Consider the following 14,086-nt stretch of genomic DNA (forward strand, 5'->3'; position numbering starts at 1 on the left):
AAAATCCATATATGCGACATACTGGGTTATAAAGCGGACGGTTCAAAGCAGTGTTGCTTTCGTCAATGATGACGATAACGAAAATATTTCGTCAATGAACACTTTTTTTCATGACGATGACGAGACGATATGACATGTTTTGGGAGACTAAAACATAAAGAGTAATGCCAGTATTCGTCTGACGAGACAAGAACCAGGTGAAAATGCGCAATAGTTTATGTCATGTTCAAAATATGACATTTAGTGTGTAGTTAGCCTGCATCGTTGCAGTGTCTGGTTGTGTCACTCATGTGACATGCCCCCCCCCCCCCCCCGTTCACCAGTGCAGTGTCCTCTCCACTCTCAAGCCTTGTACACGTGGTAATACTTGTGTTTTAGCATTAGCATAGCATACACGTTTGCATCACGCTAATGCTAATGGCAAGCTCCTCTTAAACTCTCTGCCAACTTTTTCCATCCATCCATCCATCCATCCATCCATCCATCCATCCATCCATCCATCCATCCATCCATCCATCCATCCATCCATCCATCCATCCATCCATCCACTTCATGCCATCCAGCCGGGTAATAAATGTAATAAATAAAATAAAATAATAATGGACTGTTTTCCTGCTGTGTATTATCACCAAGTTGTCCTTGTAGATGCTACAATATGTGCTCATCTGTCAATGTTCATTCGAAATAGTTGGAAACCTTTATGTATTTTTGGAGTAATGTTTTTTTAATTTTACAGAAATATTTTTAGTAAACAGATTAAAACTGGACGAAATTTGTCTTGGGTTTTGGGCGACAAAAACTAGACGAAGACAAACACATTTTGAGATGGCTAAAATATGACTAAGACTATTAAGTATTATCGTACAAAAGACGAAGATGAAAATTAAAAGGGCTGCCAAAAACAACACTGGTGAACAGCAAGGGAAAGAAGCAAGTGCTTTTAATCCGAAAATTACGGTAAATAATTTTTAAAAATGACATACCTTAAAAACCTGAGATCCGGGTTCATTGTATGTTTTGGCATTTTTGGCCATGAGGTCAATGTCCTTGCCCATGGCGTTGACACTTTTGTAGTATCCCATCTGAGCAGGTGGGAGAAAGTGTGAAAAACATTTGTTCCCCGAGATATTCCCTTATCAATTTGCTTTATGAAAGAGACCGTAGTAACCTGAGAAGCCCTTCATTGCACTGATTTCATTAACTTTCTGAATTTCTTATTTATACTTATTAAAGATGACCCACTTGCGATAAATTCAGGTTAACTGCTATTTTGAGCAGAAGCCACCACCTTCTGGGAAAAATGTACCAACCTGTATTCTTTGCGCGATTGTTCTCAGATCAATGGGATCCTTTATAACAGCGTAGTAGTCTGGGTAATGCTATCCATGGAATAGAAAAGTTTAAGACTGCAATTCCATTTTGCGCGACCAAAAAAAAAAAAAAAACGAGGCATACTTACCAATTTAGAAGGCAATTTCTCGAAGAGTTTACTGACCACGTGACCTGAGGAATCTGTATACAAAACCACCGCTGCTAGTAGTTGGTCTAACAATTCCTTTAAGCTGCCGGACGATGCCTGAGTGACCACAATAAAATGAAAATATCACTGCCAGTTGTTGTCCTGAGGCTCTTTCTTGTATGGCATTACAATTTCCATAAGAAATGTGTGCTTTAAATTCTAACAGTGCATATTTGCAAATGATATCGAGGTCAAAAAGTGAGAACAAAATGTCTGCTGACCAGTATTGTTTTCGTCAACGATGACAACGATGACAATAATTCATCAACGAACAATTTTATCATGACGATGACGTCATGATGACGCGCTGAAAACGTGTCTTGGGAGACTAAAACATAACGAGATGGATGCCAGTTGTTGTCTGACGACACAAGAACGAGATGAAAATTTGCCAGTTTCCGTCATAAATTCACAATGTGTGATATTTTCTTATCGTGGATAGCACACATTTACAGTGTTTGGTCGTGTCACTCATGTGACGTGCTGCGCTTCTCCCCGACCCTCCGCCTCACACATACGCTTACTCACAGGCTGGTGAGTAAGCCTGTGCCCATTCCAGGCTCCTTTTGTGAAACATATTTGTCAGGTGCTTCTTGGTAAGTTTTGCTTTCTTATCTTGGCTAGATATGCCATGTTGCTTTAGCTTTTAAAGGTCTGTGCTGAGTGATCATCACACACAAAACTAACTTGTAGCGTTTGCATTAGCATAGCATTCGCGCTAGCATTAGCTTTTTGCACGGTGACTCGGTATCTTCTTAAACTTTTGGAAAACATTTTACATAAAGTTCGTGGCATCCAGGTGAGTTTAATTAATTGCAAGTAATCTGCCGTTTGCCTGCTGAATGTGTATTATCATCATGAAAATTGTGATATCCCTGTAGACTACAATTATGTGCTCGTCTATCATGTTCATTTGAAATTGTTGGAAACCTTTTTTTATTTATTTATTCATGGAATAAACCTTTTGAAGTTTATAGACGAAAACATTTGGAGAATTGCTGACTAAAACGAGACGAAATTTGTCTGCGTTTTCGTTGACTAAAACTAGACAAACACATTTTGAAATGACTAAAATATGACTAAAACTAATAAGTATTTTCGGCCAAAAGACTAAGACTAAGAAGAATTTTAAAATAGCTGCCAAAAACAACACTGCTGCTGACGGACCTCATCTTCTGTCGACAGTCCCGGGTTATCCATTATGTCATCCCCATCATCATCCTCATCTTCTCCATCTCCACTCTGCAAAAAGTCATTCCTGGTCTGCAAATAGATGACCCACAGCTTGCAGGCTGCTTGATACTCCTCACTGTCCCTCTATATTGATGAAAACAAATCATATTATTTAAGGAATTATATTCCAAAACAACACTAATAAGTGTCACGTACATGAAAAAAAAAAAAAAAAAAATCAAGGCTGCCAAAGGGAAAGGTTATTAATTTAATACCTTGTAAAAGGATTTGGTATTGTTGAACATGAGCTGGAAGTCTGCAGTGAGTTGCTCCACCTCTTGGTAATCTTCTGACTTCAGCTTATGCTGAATTTTTGTCATGTCTATCGGCTGGGACACCACTTCATAGTAATCAGGCAAGTTTCTGAATACAGCAAGCACATTAGTAGTTATTAGCATGATCTGCTCCTCTTTGGTTGAATGAGCTGCAAAGACAAAATCCAGGAGAAAGACATTGTTTAAAAAGACCAAATACAGTTCAAGTTGAACTCCCGACAACAATATGAGTACCCGTGTTGATATCTGATATCATGTCTGAAAACTAGGGCTGTCAAACAATTAAGATTTTTAATCGAGTTAATTACAGCTTAAAAATTAATTAATCGTAATTAATCGCAATTAATCGCAATTCAAACCATCTATAAAATATGCCATATTTTTCTGTAAATTATTGTTGGAATGGAAAGATAAGACACAAGATGGATATATACATTCAACATACGGTACATAGGGATTGTATTTGTTTATTATACCAAAAAATCAACAAGATGGCATTAACATTATTAACATTCTGTTAAAGCGATCCATGGATAGAAAGACTTGTAGTTTTTCTTTATCCATCTTATTTTATCTGATTTCCATCTGATTTTATCTATGTTTCTGTCTATTTTTGCGTTTACTCTTTTATTCTTAGTCTTTTTATTTTATTACATGGTAATGTGCACTTTGAGATTTGTTTTTCAAATGTCAAGTGCGTTATAAATAAAATGTATTATTATTATTTAGTTCTTAAAAGATAAATGTTAGTACAAGCTATAGAAATTTTATATTAAAACCCCTCTTAATGTTTTCATTTTAATAAAATTTGTAATAATTTCAATCAAAAAATAAACTAGTAGCCCGCCATTGTTGATGTCAATAATTACTTACACAATGCTCATGGGTGCTGAAGCCTATAAAATCAGTCGCACCCAAGCACCAGCAGAGGGTGGCAAAACTCCATAAAACACAATTAACATGTGGGCATTTCACTGTATTGTCATTTAAATCTGTCTGAGCGGGGCATGTGCGTTAATTGCGTCAAATATTTTAACTTGATTAATTTAAAAAAATTAATTACCGCCCGTTAACGCGACAATTTTGACAGCCCTACTGAAAACAGCAATCAATTTAGAAACAAAAATTGCAGCAACTGCCCCCACATTCCAGATTCTACGAATGTTTTCAGGCTGCCACACACTGCGCAATAAACAAAACTTAATTTAACTCCTGCACAGTGTTCAAGGTTTTAAGCAAATGTTCCCGTAAACATTTGATTGCTTGGCCAATAGTTTTGATTTGAAGCTGAATGAAGCCTATCCAAATGTACAAAAATATCATTAAACTAAAAATATATTTCACACGAGTGGCACTAAATGAGCAAACACTCAAGGCAGAAATAAGAGCCATAAAATGCAACTTAACTCCATTTACAATTTCATATCTACCAAACGATTAATTAAGCCTGTAGCCAATATTGTATGTATTGTAATTGAGAGTGCATATGCCGCAAAGTGGATTAATGTATGAGGGAGTGAATAGCAGTGTTGATAATCTTACTTTAAAAAAGTAATTAATTACTGTTACAAATTACTTTACGTTATTAACTCAGTTACCTGAATGTAAGAGTAATTAGTTACTTGGCAAAGTAACTGGTGATAATTTTCATGTTTTTTTTTTCTCAAAAAAAAAAAAAAAAAAAAAAAAAAAAAAAAAAAAGTCACACAATGTGAAGTTTAAAGGGGTTTTGGGACAATTGGCCCTAGCCCAATTCTTTACCCTAAACTTAACGAGACACAGGGGTATTGCGGATATTGCGATAACTAGATAGTAACTTTTGCTATGTGTGGAAGTCATTTAATGTTGTGAATCAACGGTTAAAGTTGTTAAAATTACTCCCGTTATTGCATTAGTTCCCTTCTGTCTACTTTCAACATGTGTAAGTTTTAAAACTGTTTCATCATTTAAAGACAGATTTAAGTCAAGATTTTGCCGATTTAGGAGCATTTTAATAAAAAGTTACTTAGGTTCACTAGGAAGGTTCTCTACAACAGAGCCTTCCTGAGAAGTCTACTGCTTTAAGATGGCGGCTGTTTACTAACACATCTAGTTCTGTATACATGTTGCTAATGCAGCCGTGTCGGCCATTGCATCTAGTTCTATAATATGTGATATCTATCGTAGCATCATGTGGGCGTAGTTTGTAGGCTATCGGCTATAGTCAGGTATTATTGGAGCCACCTAGCATCTCGTTTCCAACGGCGTCACAACTCCCTTGCCTCCTCCCCAATCCTGCTCTTCTCTCTTGTCTCCATGAGTTCGTCTCTCTCAGACTTTTCTCGCGTCATTCAACCAACATAGTAACGAATAGTAACGCACGCCTTTCCCACCTCAGTAATGGTAACGGCGTTGCCAAAATGAGAAAAGTAAATAATTAGATTACCGTATTTTTCGGACTACAAGTCGCACCTGAGTATAACTCGCACCAGCCATAAAATGCCCAACGAACAAATAAAAAAAAAACATATACTCGTCGCACCGGAATATAAGTCATATGTTTGGGGGGGAATTTACTTGATAAAATCCAACACATAAAACAGACATGTCATCTTGAAAGGCAATTTAATATTAAAAATTCAATAGAGAACAATATGCTGAATAAGTGTGCAGTGTACACTGCATGGACAACGAAATGCGATACGGTCCTTACCAGGACGCTACGGCTCGGTCCTGGTTATTCAACGTGCTAAACTCCCAAATGACGATGCTGGACGTCTGTATAATTTGCTGAATAAATTTCGTCCTCGATACCAAACAGATTCACATCAACGTAAATAAATGATAATTAGGTGCTTTTACAGCAATGACAAAAACCGTTAGCATGCGTTCGTTAGCATTAGCACATCGATCAAACAACCACACAACTGGCTCTAAGTGTCCGATCACGGGTGGAAACCACACAACAACAACAGAAAAGATGATACACACAGGCGTTGCCTCTGTAGAGATACAGTATTTTACAAGCATAAACAATAAACATAGGTTTGCAGCCCTGTTTCTCTCTCACTAACTCGCCCACTCACTCAGAGCTACGTGGCTGTTGGTCTTCTTCTGGCGTGTGAGCGCTCTTCTTCACGTAAACAAGTTTGAGTGCGTCCCCACGTGGGCGTGAAAGCGCCACAAACTAAAAGCATGCATTTCAATATAAAAAAGTCAATAATACAATTGAACACACATTGCCATAGGCAGAACGCGAACGTGGCCATAGCTATTAAGAGTTATTCAGATAAGTATAGCATAAAGAACATGCAAATAAGTTTACCAAACCATCAGTGTCAATCCAAAACACAAAAACAACATGTGAAATGATATCATAATGTGTTAATAATTTCACACATAAGTCGCTCCTGAGTATAAGTCGCACCCCCAGCCAAACTATGAAAAAAACTGCGACTTAATAGTCCGAAAAATACGGTACTCACTACTGAAAAAAATAACGCCGTTCTTAACAATACTGGTGAGTAGTGGTTTACAGTGCCTTGCAAAAGTATTCGGCCCCCTTGAACCTTGCAACCTTTCGCCGCATTTCAGGCTTCAAACATAAAGATATAAAATTTTAATTTTTTGTCAAGAATCAACAACAAGTGGGACACAATCGTGAAGTGGAACAAAATTTATTGGATAATATAAACTTTTTTAACAAATAAAAAACTGAAAAGTGGGGCGTGCAATATTATTCGGCCCCCTTGCGTTAATACTTTGTAGCGCCACCTTTTGCACCAATTACAGCTGCAAGTCGCTTGGGGTATGTTTCTATCAGTTTTGCACATCGAGAGACTGACATTCTTGCCCATTCTTCCTTGCAAAACAGCTCGAGCTCAGTGAGGTTGGATGGAGAGTGTTTGTGAACAGCAGTCTTCAGCTCTTTCCACAGATTCTCGATTGGATTCAGGTCTGGACTTTGACTTGGCCATTCTAACACCTGGATACGTTTATTTTTTAACCATTCCATTGTAGATTTGGCTTTATGTTTTGGATCATTGTCCTGTTGGAAGATAAATCTCCGTCCCAGTTTCAGGTCTTGTGCAGATACCAACAGGTTTTCTTCCAGAATGTTCCTGTATTTGGCTGCATCCATCTTCCCTGTCCCTGCTGAAGAAAAGCAGGCCCAAACCATGATGCTGCCACCACCATGTTTGACAGTGGGGATGGTGTGTTCAGGGTGATGAGCTGTGTTGCTTTTACGCCAAACATATCGTTTTGCATTGTGGCCAAAAAGTTCAATTTTGGTTTCATCTGACCAGAGCACCTTCTTCCACATGTTTGGTGTGTCTCCCAGGTGGCTTGTGGCAAACTTTAAACGAGACTTTTTATGGATATCTTTGAGAAATGGCTTTCTTCTTGCCACTCTTCCATAAAGGCCAGATTTGTGCAGTGTACGACTGATTGTTGTCCTATGGACAGACTCTCCCACCTCAGCTGTAGATCTCTGCAGCTCATCCAGAGTGATCATGGGCCTCTTGGCTGCATCTCTGATCAGTTTTCTCCTTGTTTGAGAAGAAAGTTTGGAAGGACGGCCGGGTCTTGGTAGATTTGCAGTGGTCTGATGCTCCTATCATTTCAATATGATGGCTTGCACAGTGCTCCTTGAGATGTTTAAAGCTTGGGAAATCTTTTTGTATCCAAATCCGGCTTTAAACTTCTCCACAACAGTATCTCGGACCTGCCTGGTGTGTTCCTTGGTTTTCATAATGCTCTCTGCACTTTAAACAGAACCCTGAGACTATCACAGAGCAGTTGCATTTATACGGAGACTTAATTACACACAGGTGGATTCTATTTATCATCATCGGTCATTTAGGACAACATTGGATCATTCAGAGATCCTCACTGAACTTCTGGAGTGAGTTTGCTGCACTGAAAGTAAAGGGGCCGAACAATATTGCACGCCCCTCTTTTCAGTTTTTTATTTGTTAAAAAAGTTTAAATTATTCAATAAATGTTGTTCCACTTCACGATTGTGTCCCACTTTTTGTTGATTCTTGACAAAAAAATTAAATTTCATATCTTTATGTTTGAAGCCTGAAATGTGGCAAAAGGTTGCAAGATTCAAGGGGGCCGAATACTTTTGCAAGGCACTGTAAGTGGAGCTTCATTTTTCTCTTTTTCACCCATGTACTATTTTAACACATCTCATTATCCACTGGATCATTTTATGCTTTATATTAAAAAAAATAATCAACCAGATTTCCTACAACATATTGTATATTGTCACCTCAAAAACGTACATTGGCTTAGGAAATTCATGCCGCATGCGAATGGTCAAATGGCTTAATGTGCCAGGGAAATAATAGCACTCAGCATGAAATGAGTTAACCAACAATTATAAAACTATAAAATATTAATAATTTTGCAGAAAATATTGTACCTTACTTAATTTTTTTAGCATAGATATAGCAATATGGAGGACTTTATAAAACAGTACATAGAAACAGAGAAAAAACTAATTTTGGACGCACGCACAATATAAAAAAGTGTAAATTACAATAAGCTATCTATTACCCGAAACATAAAATAAAATACAAACAAGTCTGTATGGACACTGCATTTTTAAAAGATTTTACTTTTGACTGCCATTTTCAGGGCAGGCTGACATTTACATCTTGCAGTGAACATAGTTTAGAAAAAAAAAACACCTTCTGAATATGACACAGTCCACTTTTACATCCCCAAAGCCACAATAAAGCACAAAACTGTTAAAATGAAAACAGGCACTAGATGCGGGGACCCTAGCTGCTTTGAAGATCCATTTCCAAGTAGTCTGACATGGAGCAGTATTATTTGCTCCTGAAAAACTGTCAAGACTGCTAATTATGTACTTTATATATGTAATTTGGAAGGGAGGTTTCCCTTACGCAAAGCCGCACTATCAAATAAATATGAACGCAGATGTAATTCACGGATGAATATTTACTTTACAAATCCGACATTAAGATCTCAGACATCCTCTCTCTGTAATGATTACAAATCACCAAATGGGTCTCGGAAATAATCCCATGCGATTAAGGTGCGTAGTTCTCATTTGACGACACAAGAACGTGGCAAAAATGCGCTATAATTTCCATCATATGTTCATAATGTGTGATATTTTCTTATATGTATATTGTTTCAAAACACATGGTAAGATTTCTTTCTTATCTTGGCAAGAGAGAATGTGCAATGTTGCTTTTAGCTTTGAAAGGTCTGTACTGAGTGATCATCACATACTAAAGGCAGTTTCAAACTAGCGGCAGCCTAATGTGAAGGGTTCAGCGCTACCCATTCATTGTGTATGTGGAAAGTGACTTCTCGGTGAAAGTGAGGGGCGGGCAACCGTCTTGGGTGGAACGGCAAGTTTGAATGAATTTGCGCAAAGAGGCGGGGCCTAAAATAGAGCCTTACTCTATTTACAGAGCGCCGCCTTGTGACGTTAACAACACATCCAATAGCAGAGGGGCAGGCATAATTATATCTGCGCAATCAGGCCATTTTAGCCGACATACGCAAATCACGGCCGATGAAACCTTGATAAATGCGTTATTTTTTTTCATGTTTCGCAAGCTCTGAGAGACTCGAAAAACGATTCTCGAACCTCTCCTTGCTAAGCTAAATGGTACCTCGACGTACATTTGTGTGGAAATGTCGTTCACGGACAACAACAAAAACTACTCACCTTCTCACCGAAAGTAGTAAAACTCTTTACACGGCTATAATAATGCCCCTTACTCTTTGAAATAGGAAAATTCGCTGTTTTCTTGTGCAACAATGAAAATTAAACACATTGGTGCTTGGGACTATAGTACCGTAATTTCCCGAATATAATGCGCACTTTTTTCCCCCAAAATCAACTTGTAGATTCATGGTGCGCATTATAAACGGGTACATGGATGGAGACAGAAATATATATATACTACATATATATATAAACCGATTTTTTTTTAATTGACACGGCCACGTTGTGTTGAAGAAACGTATGCGGCGACCCGTTGCCGACCATTACGGTACGTGACGTCACCATTTTGTTTCGGTAATACTTCACTCTAATCGGCCGAATGATTTCGTCTGTGTTAAATTCTGCTTTTTTTACTCTTCATAAAGCACGAAATTTAGTTTCTTGAACTCATTTGAGTCAACGGTTATTGCAGCTCCGCAACTCGGACCATAACAAATGTAAGCACACAGACTTCCTGTGTCCGTCAACTATATCTGTCCCTCAGGAAACTCAATCCCAAATAACAATAGTTCCCATTGTTACTGTCGTGGTCACAGCGATGAGCTCTCACGGATTTCCGACTTACGTTCTCACTTTCATTTTACCGTATCAATCCATGGAAGAAACATTTATTCATCATGATGAAACGAGCAAGTTATACAGCAGCCTTTAAAAGAAAAGTCACGTCTGTTTTGTTTTCTCCTAGATTCTGGTAAGCTGGAGAAGTTGTCAAATCGTATTATTACCGTAAATATTGTCACTTTATGGTAATGTTTTGAACTACCAATATGCTATGCTTGTGCTGTGTTTCACCAGTCATTAAAATGACATTTCTGTATCTGTACACGAGCTCTGTTTTCGTGTATTCTTCTATTTATTGGTGCTAAAATTAGGGTGCGCGTTATAAACGGGTACAATATTTTTCCCTAGATTTTACAAGTAAATTTGGGGTGCGCATTATACACGGGTGCGCCTTATATTCGGGAAATTACGGTAAATATGCTTGACGCTTTTCACTCTCTGACAGCGTCAACATCAGACTACGTGGCTCGTCCCGTTTTGCGCTTGCCATCGACTGCTCTTCACACTAAGGTGACGCTAGTGTGAAAAAGCCTTTAATGTAACTCTGAGCATTTGCATAGCATTCGCGTTATCATTAGCATTGCCTTCAGCGTGGCGAGCGTGCTCTTAAAAGTTTACAGTTCGTGGCATCCAGGTTGGTATAAATAATTTCAAATAATGTACCATTTTCCTGCTGAGCATGTATTATCATCCGAACAAGTGCTGCATCTGGTGGTTTGGACAAAATATAGCAGTTTACATCTTGTTTTTAATAATGGTCGTAGTTTAGACAGCCTTCCTCCTGATTTAGTGTTGGTATGAACCTGGTTTTGATTATAATAGTTTGCATATATTTTCAAAATGTATGCTGTCGAAATTGTTTTTTCAAGAATAAAACATTTGAAATTTTGCAGACGAAAACAGCTTGAGTATTTGTCGACTAAAACTAGACACAAAATGGATGAAGACCAACCCATTACGAAATGACTTAAATATGTAATATGTATATAAGACTAATAAGTATTTCGTCCAAATGACTACGACTAGGACAAAAACCACAAAGACAACCAAAAACAATATTTAAATTTCTATTTTCACTGCGGATTAAAAAAACAAAACAAAAAAACATTGTTTAAAAATGAAAAAAAAAAAAAATTAAAGCAATCTAAACTGAACGACATGTTGAAAAAAACTGAGGTCATCATTCACTGTTGATGTTTTGTTGAGAACATCATCAACTGCGGCGGACAGTAGGCGTTTTGTATTGGACAAGTTCTGAAATAAATGGTAATAAGCTGACGAAGCTGGCAATTTCTTTGGCGATGTTACCACAATAATAATTGTCACCTTAACTCATAAAGACTGGCAAACGGTGGTCGGAGGAGGACCGTGGAGATCATAGACATTCTCGGGCTGTATTGTTGAGCCAGTACACAGATGCGCACCCCACGCTCATGTTTTTCTATCATTTGCATTTTCATTTCAATGGTAAGCGTCACCATTTTCCTTGATTTACCACCTGTACCAAACTTTTTGAAACGTGTTGATTTCTCTCACAAGAAAATCCGCCGTGTATCCGTCTACGGTACTGTCCTGTCGTCGGATGTAGATGTCGAAAAGATCGTGTGTCGAAGCGATCGTATGTCGAGGTACCACTGTATTATATATATTTTGACTCTTGAATGTACGGTGAATATATGGGGACATTGGTGAAAATGAGGATGATGGTGGAGGGAGCGATGGCAGTAGTGATGTTGATGATGATGACAATATTGAGAAGTAACTGTATTCTCATGGAAATCTTAAGGAGTGAATTGGGGGTGGGACCCAAAAAAAGTCTGGCTTCTTCCCATCCATTTTTGAGCTACAAATGTAGGAGTGGGAACCTCTTGGTACCTCACGATACGATACGATTTGCGATACAAAGCTCACGATAATGATGATCTGACGATACAACGATTATTGATACATTGGTCAGGAAACGACTTATAAAAAGAAAAACAAGCTTCTGCTGTGAATTGGAATGAGTTTATCACTAGTAGACGTCCAATCCATTTGAACACACTTCAAATGAATTGAATGTCTATGACTGTTAGTGGCAGCCAATGCCAGGCAATGAGGTAATTTTGGGCCATTTAAAGTAATTTACCTGTTGATTTGCAGTTACTTCCTGTTGATTTTGGGGTATTTTATGGGTCACTTCCTGTTTATCTTGAGTTACATAACAGGAAGTGACCTGGGAATCACCCAAATGAATAGGCAGTGACCCAAACTCAACAGGAAATGACCTGTAAATGCCCTAAAATGAACAGCAAGTGACCTGTAAATGCCCTGAAAATCAGACAATGACTGTAAATGCTCTAGTTCCGAATGAACAAACGTTTCTAGTCTAAATGGGTTGGGCGTCAAGCACCACCAATGCAGCCTTAGAGTTAACTGAGATACTATTATAGTGGAAGATTTTGGTAGCAACTTCTTGGTTCCTTTTTATTTATTTATTTTTTTTAGACACTGACACCTTTTTAAAACGGTATCTCGATACTTGGCAGGAGCATATAGATAACCTTTGGGGATATAAAGTATCACGATATATCACCATTTCGATATTTTGTCACACCCTTATACAAATGTATTTCGTTATAATTTTATTATTATCATGATTACTGTTATTTTTGCCCCCCCCCCCCCCGTTGTATTTATTTATTACTACTGCTCGAAATCAATCAATCAATTTCAAACTTAACAAGTGGAAAAACACATGGGAAAATAAATTTTCTAAACATATATTGTGGAATACCTTCTCTTTGGCACCCTTTGAAAAAAATCACTGAGATTTCTCCCTTGATCATCCTTGTAGTCCCTAACAGCGTTGAAGAGCTCATGGCACACGGCGATCTAGACGACAGACACAAGTATAACCTTTTCAACACTGGGAAATTCATCAAATACATAATGACCAAACTCGGGTATTTACCGTGTCTACAGGTGGAACACTGGAAGCCCATTTTCTTTTTCGACCACTTCCAGGAGTGGATGAAACGTCGTCGAGGTCCCCTCCTCCGCTCACACTGCTGGAGGGTGATGTAGCTCTTCTCCTCTTCGCGCTCGACATTGATGGGCAGCTTTATAACGACAGACTTTAAAAAAAGAGAGAAATATCCTCCAATTTATTCCGAGAGTGGGCCAACCTTCTTATTTAAGAAACAGTTTAAGAACAGTGATTTGAGTTCAAACTAAATCGCTTATAATTAGCACCACTCAATACATGAGACAAAGCAAGGACCTTGTTTAGCATGTAAAATACTGCTAGCCTGACAAACAAGAGAACATATCCAGATACTATTTCCCACAGTTTAATACAACGCATTGAAAGGAATTCATTGCTCAACGACAACAAAACAAACTTACTGCAATATAACATATAAGACAGCCGTAATTCCCTGAGCTAAAATATAGCGGCTAGGTAGCAAGTGTTTAAAACTCTTCTTCTTCATCTTCTAGACAGCTTTATTTTGCGGTAGCCAAAACAACATAAGGCCAATTACCGCCATCTACCGGACAGAACTGTGGAATAGTAGAAAGGCAGGGACAAATCAAACCTACTGATTACCTGATTATGAAATTTGATTAGTTTTGTTGGTCCTTTTTTATTTAAAAGTATATTGTCCATCTTGTTTTCATCCATCCAAAATTAACAACTGTGCTAGTAGTTATTTTTCCTATTTGATTGTATTTATTATTATTATTATTATTATTTTTTTTTTT

The 14,086-nt window shown here is 37.9% G+C and overlaps 1 protein-coding gene across 3 annotated transcripts in view; it reads right to left on the reverse strand.

Annotated features, from left to right (window-relative positions):
- The window catches only part of pbrm1l (polybromo 1, like), a 37,119-nt gene extending 23,260 nt beyond the window's left edge, over window positions 1-13,859 (reverse strand). For all 3 annotated transcript variants that reach the window (XM_057845963.1, XM_057845962.1, XM_057845964.1), the window contains exons 1-8: window positions 13,730-13,859; window positions 13,296-13,458; window positions 13,119-13,216; window positions 2,968-3,115; window positions 2,687-2,836; window positions 1,460-1,576; window positions 1,311-1,379; window positions 984-1,082 (exon numbers count right to left, since the gene is read on the reverse strand). In XM_057845963.1, coding sequence (XP_057701946.1) covers window positions 984-1,082; window positions 1,311-1,379; window positions 1,460-1,576; window positions 2,687-2,836; window positions 2,968-3,115; window positions 13,119-13,216; window positions 13,296-13,433 — 819 coding nt within the window. In that variant the 5' untranslated portion in view covers window positions 13,434-13,458; window positions 13,730-13,859. The remainder of the gene's footprint in view (window positions 1-983; window positions 1,083-1,310; window positions 1,380-1,459; window positions 1,577-2,686; window positions 2,837-2,967; window positions 3,116-13,118; window positions 13,217-13,295; window positions 13,459-13,729) is intronic.
- Window positions 13,860-14,086: the final 227 nt, after the last annotated feature.

The sequence above is a fragment of the Corythoichthys intestinalis genome, chromosome 9 (assembly GCF_030265065.1).
Source record: "Corythoichthys intestinalis isolate RoL2023-P3 chromosome 9, ASM3026506v1, whole genome shotgun sequence".
Classification (NCBI taxonomy): Eukaryota; Metazoa; Chordata; class Actinopteri; order Syngnathiformes; family Syngnathidae; genus Corythoichthys; species Corythoichthys intestinalis.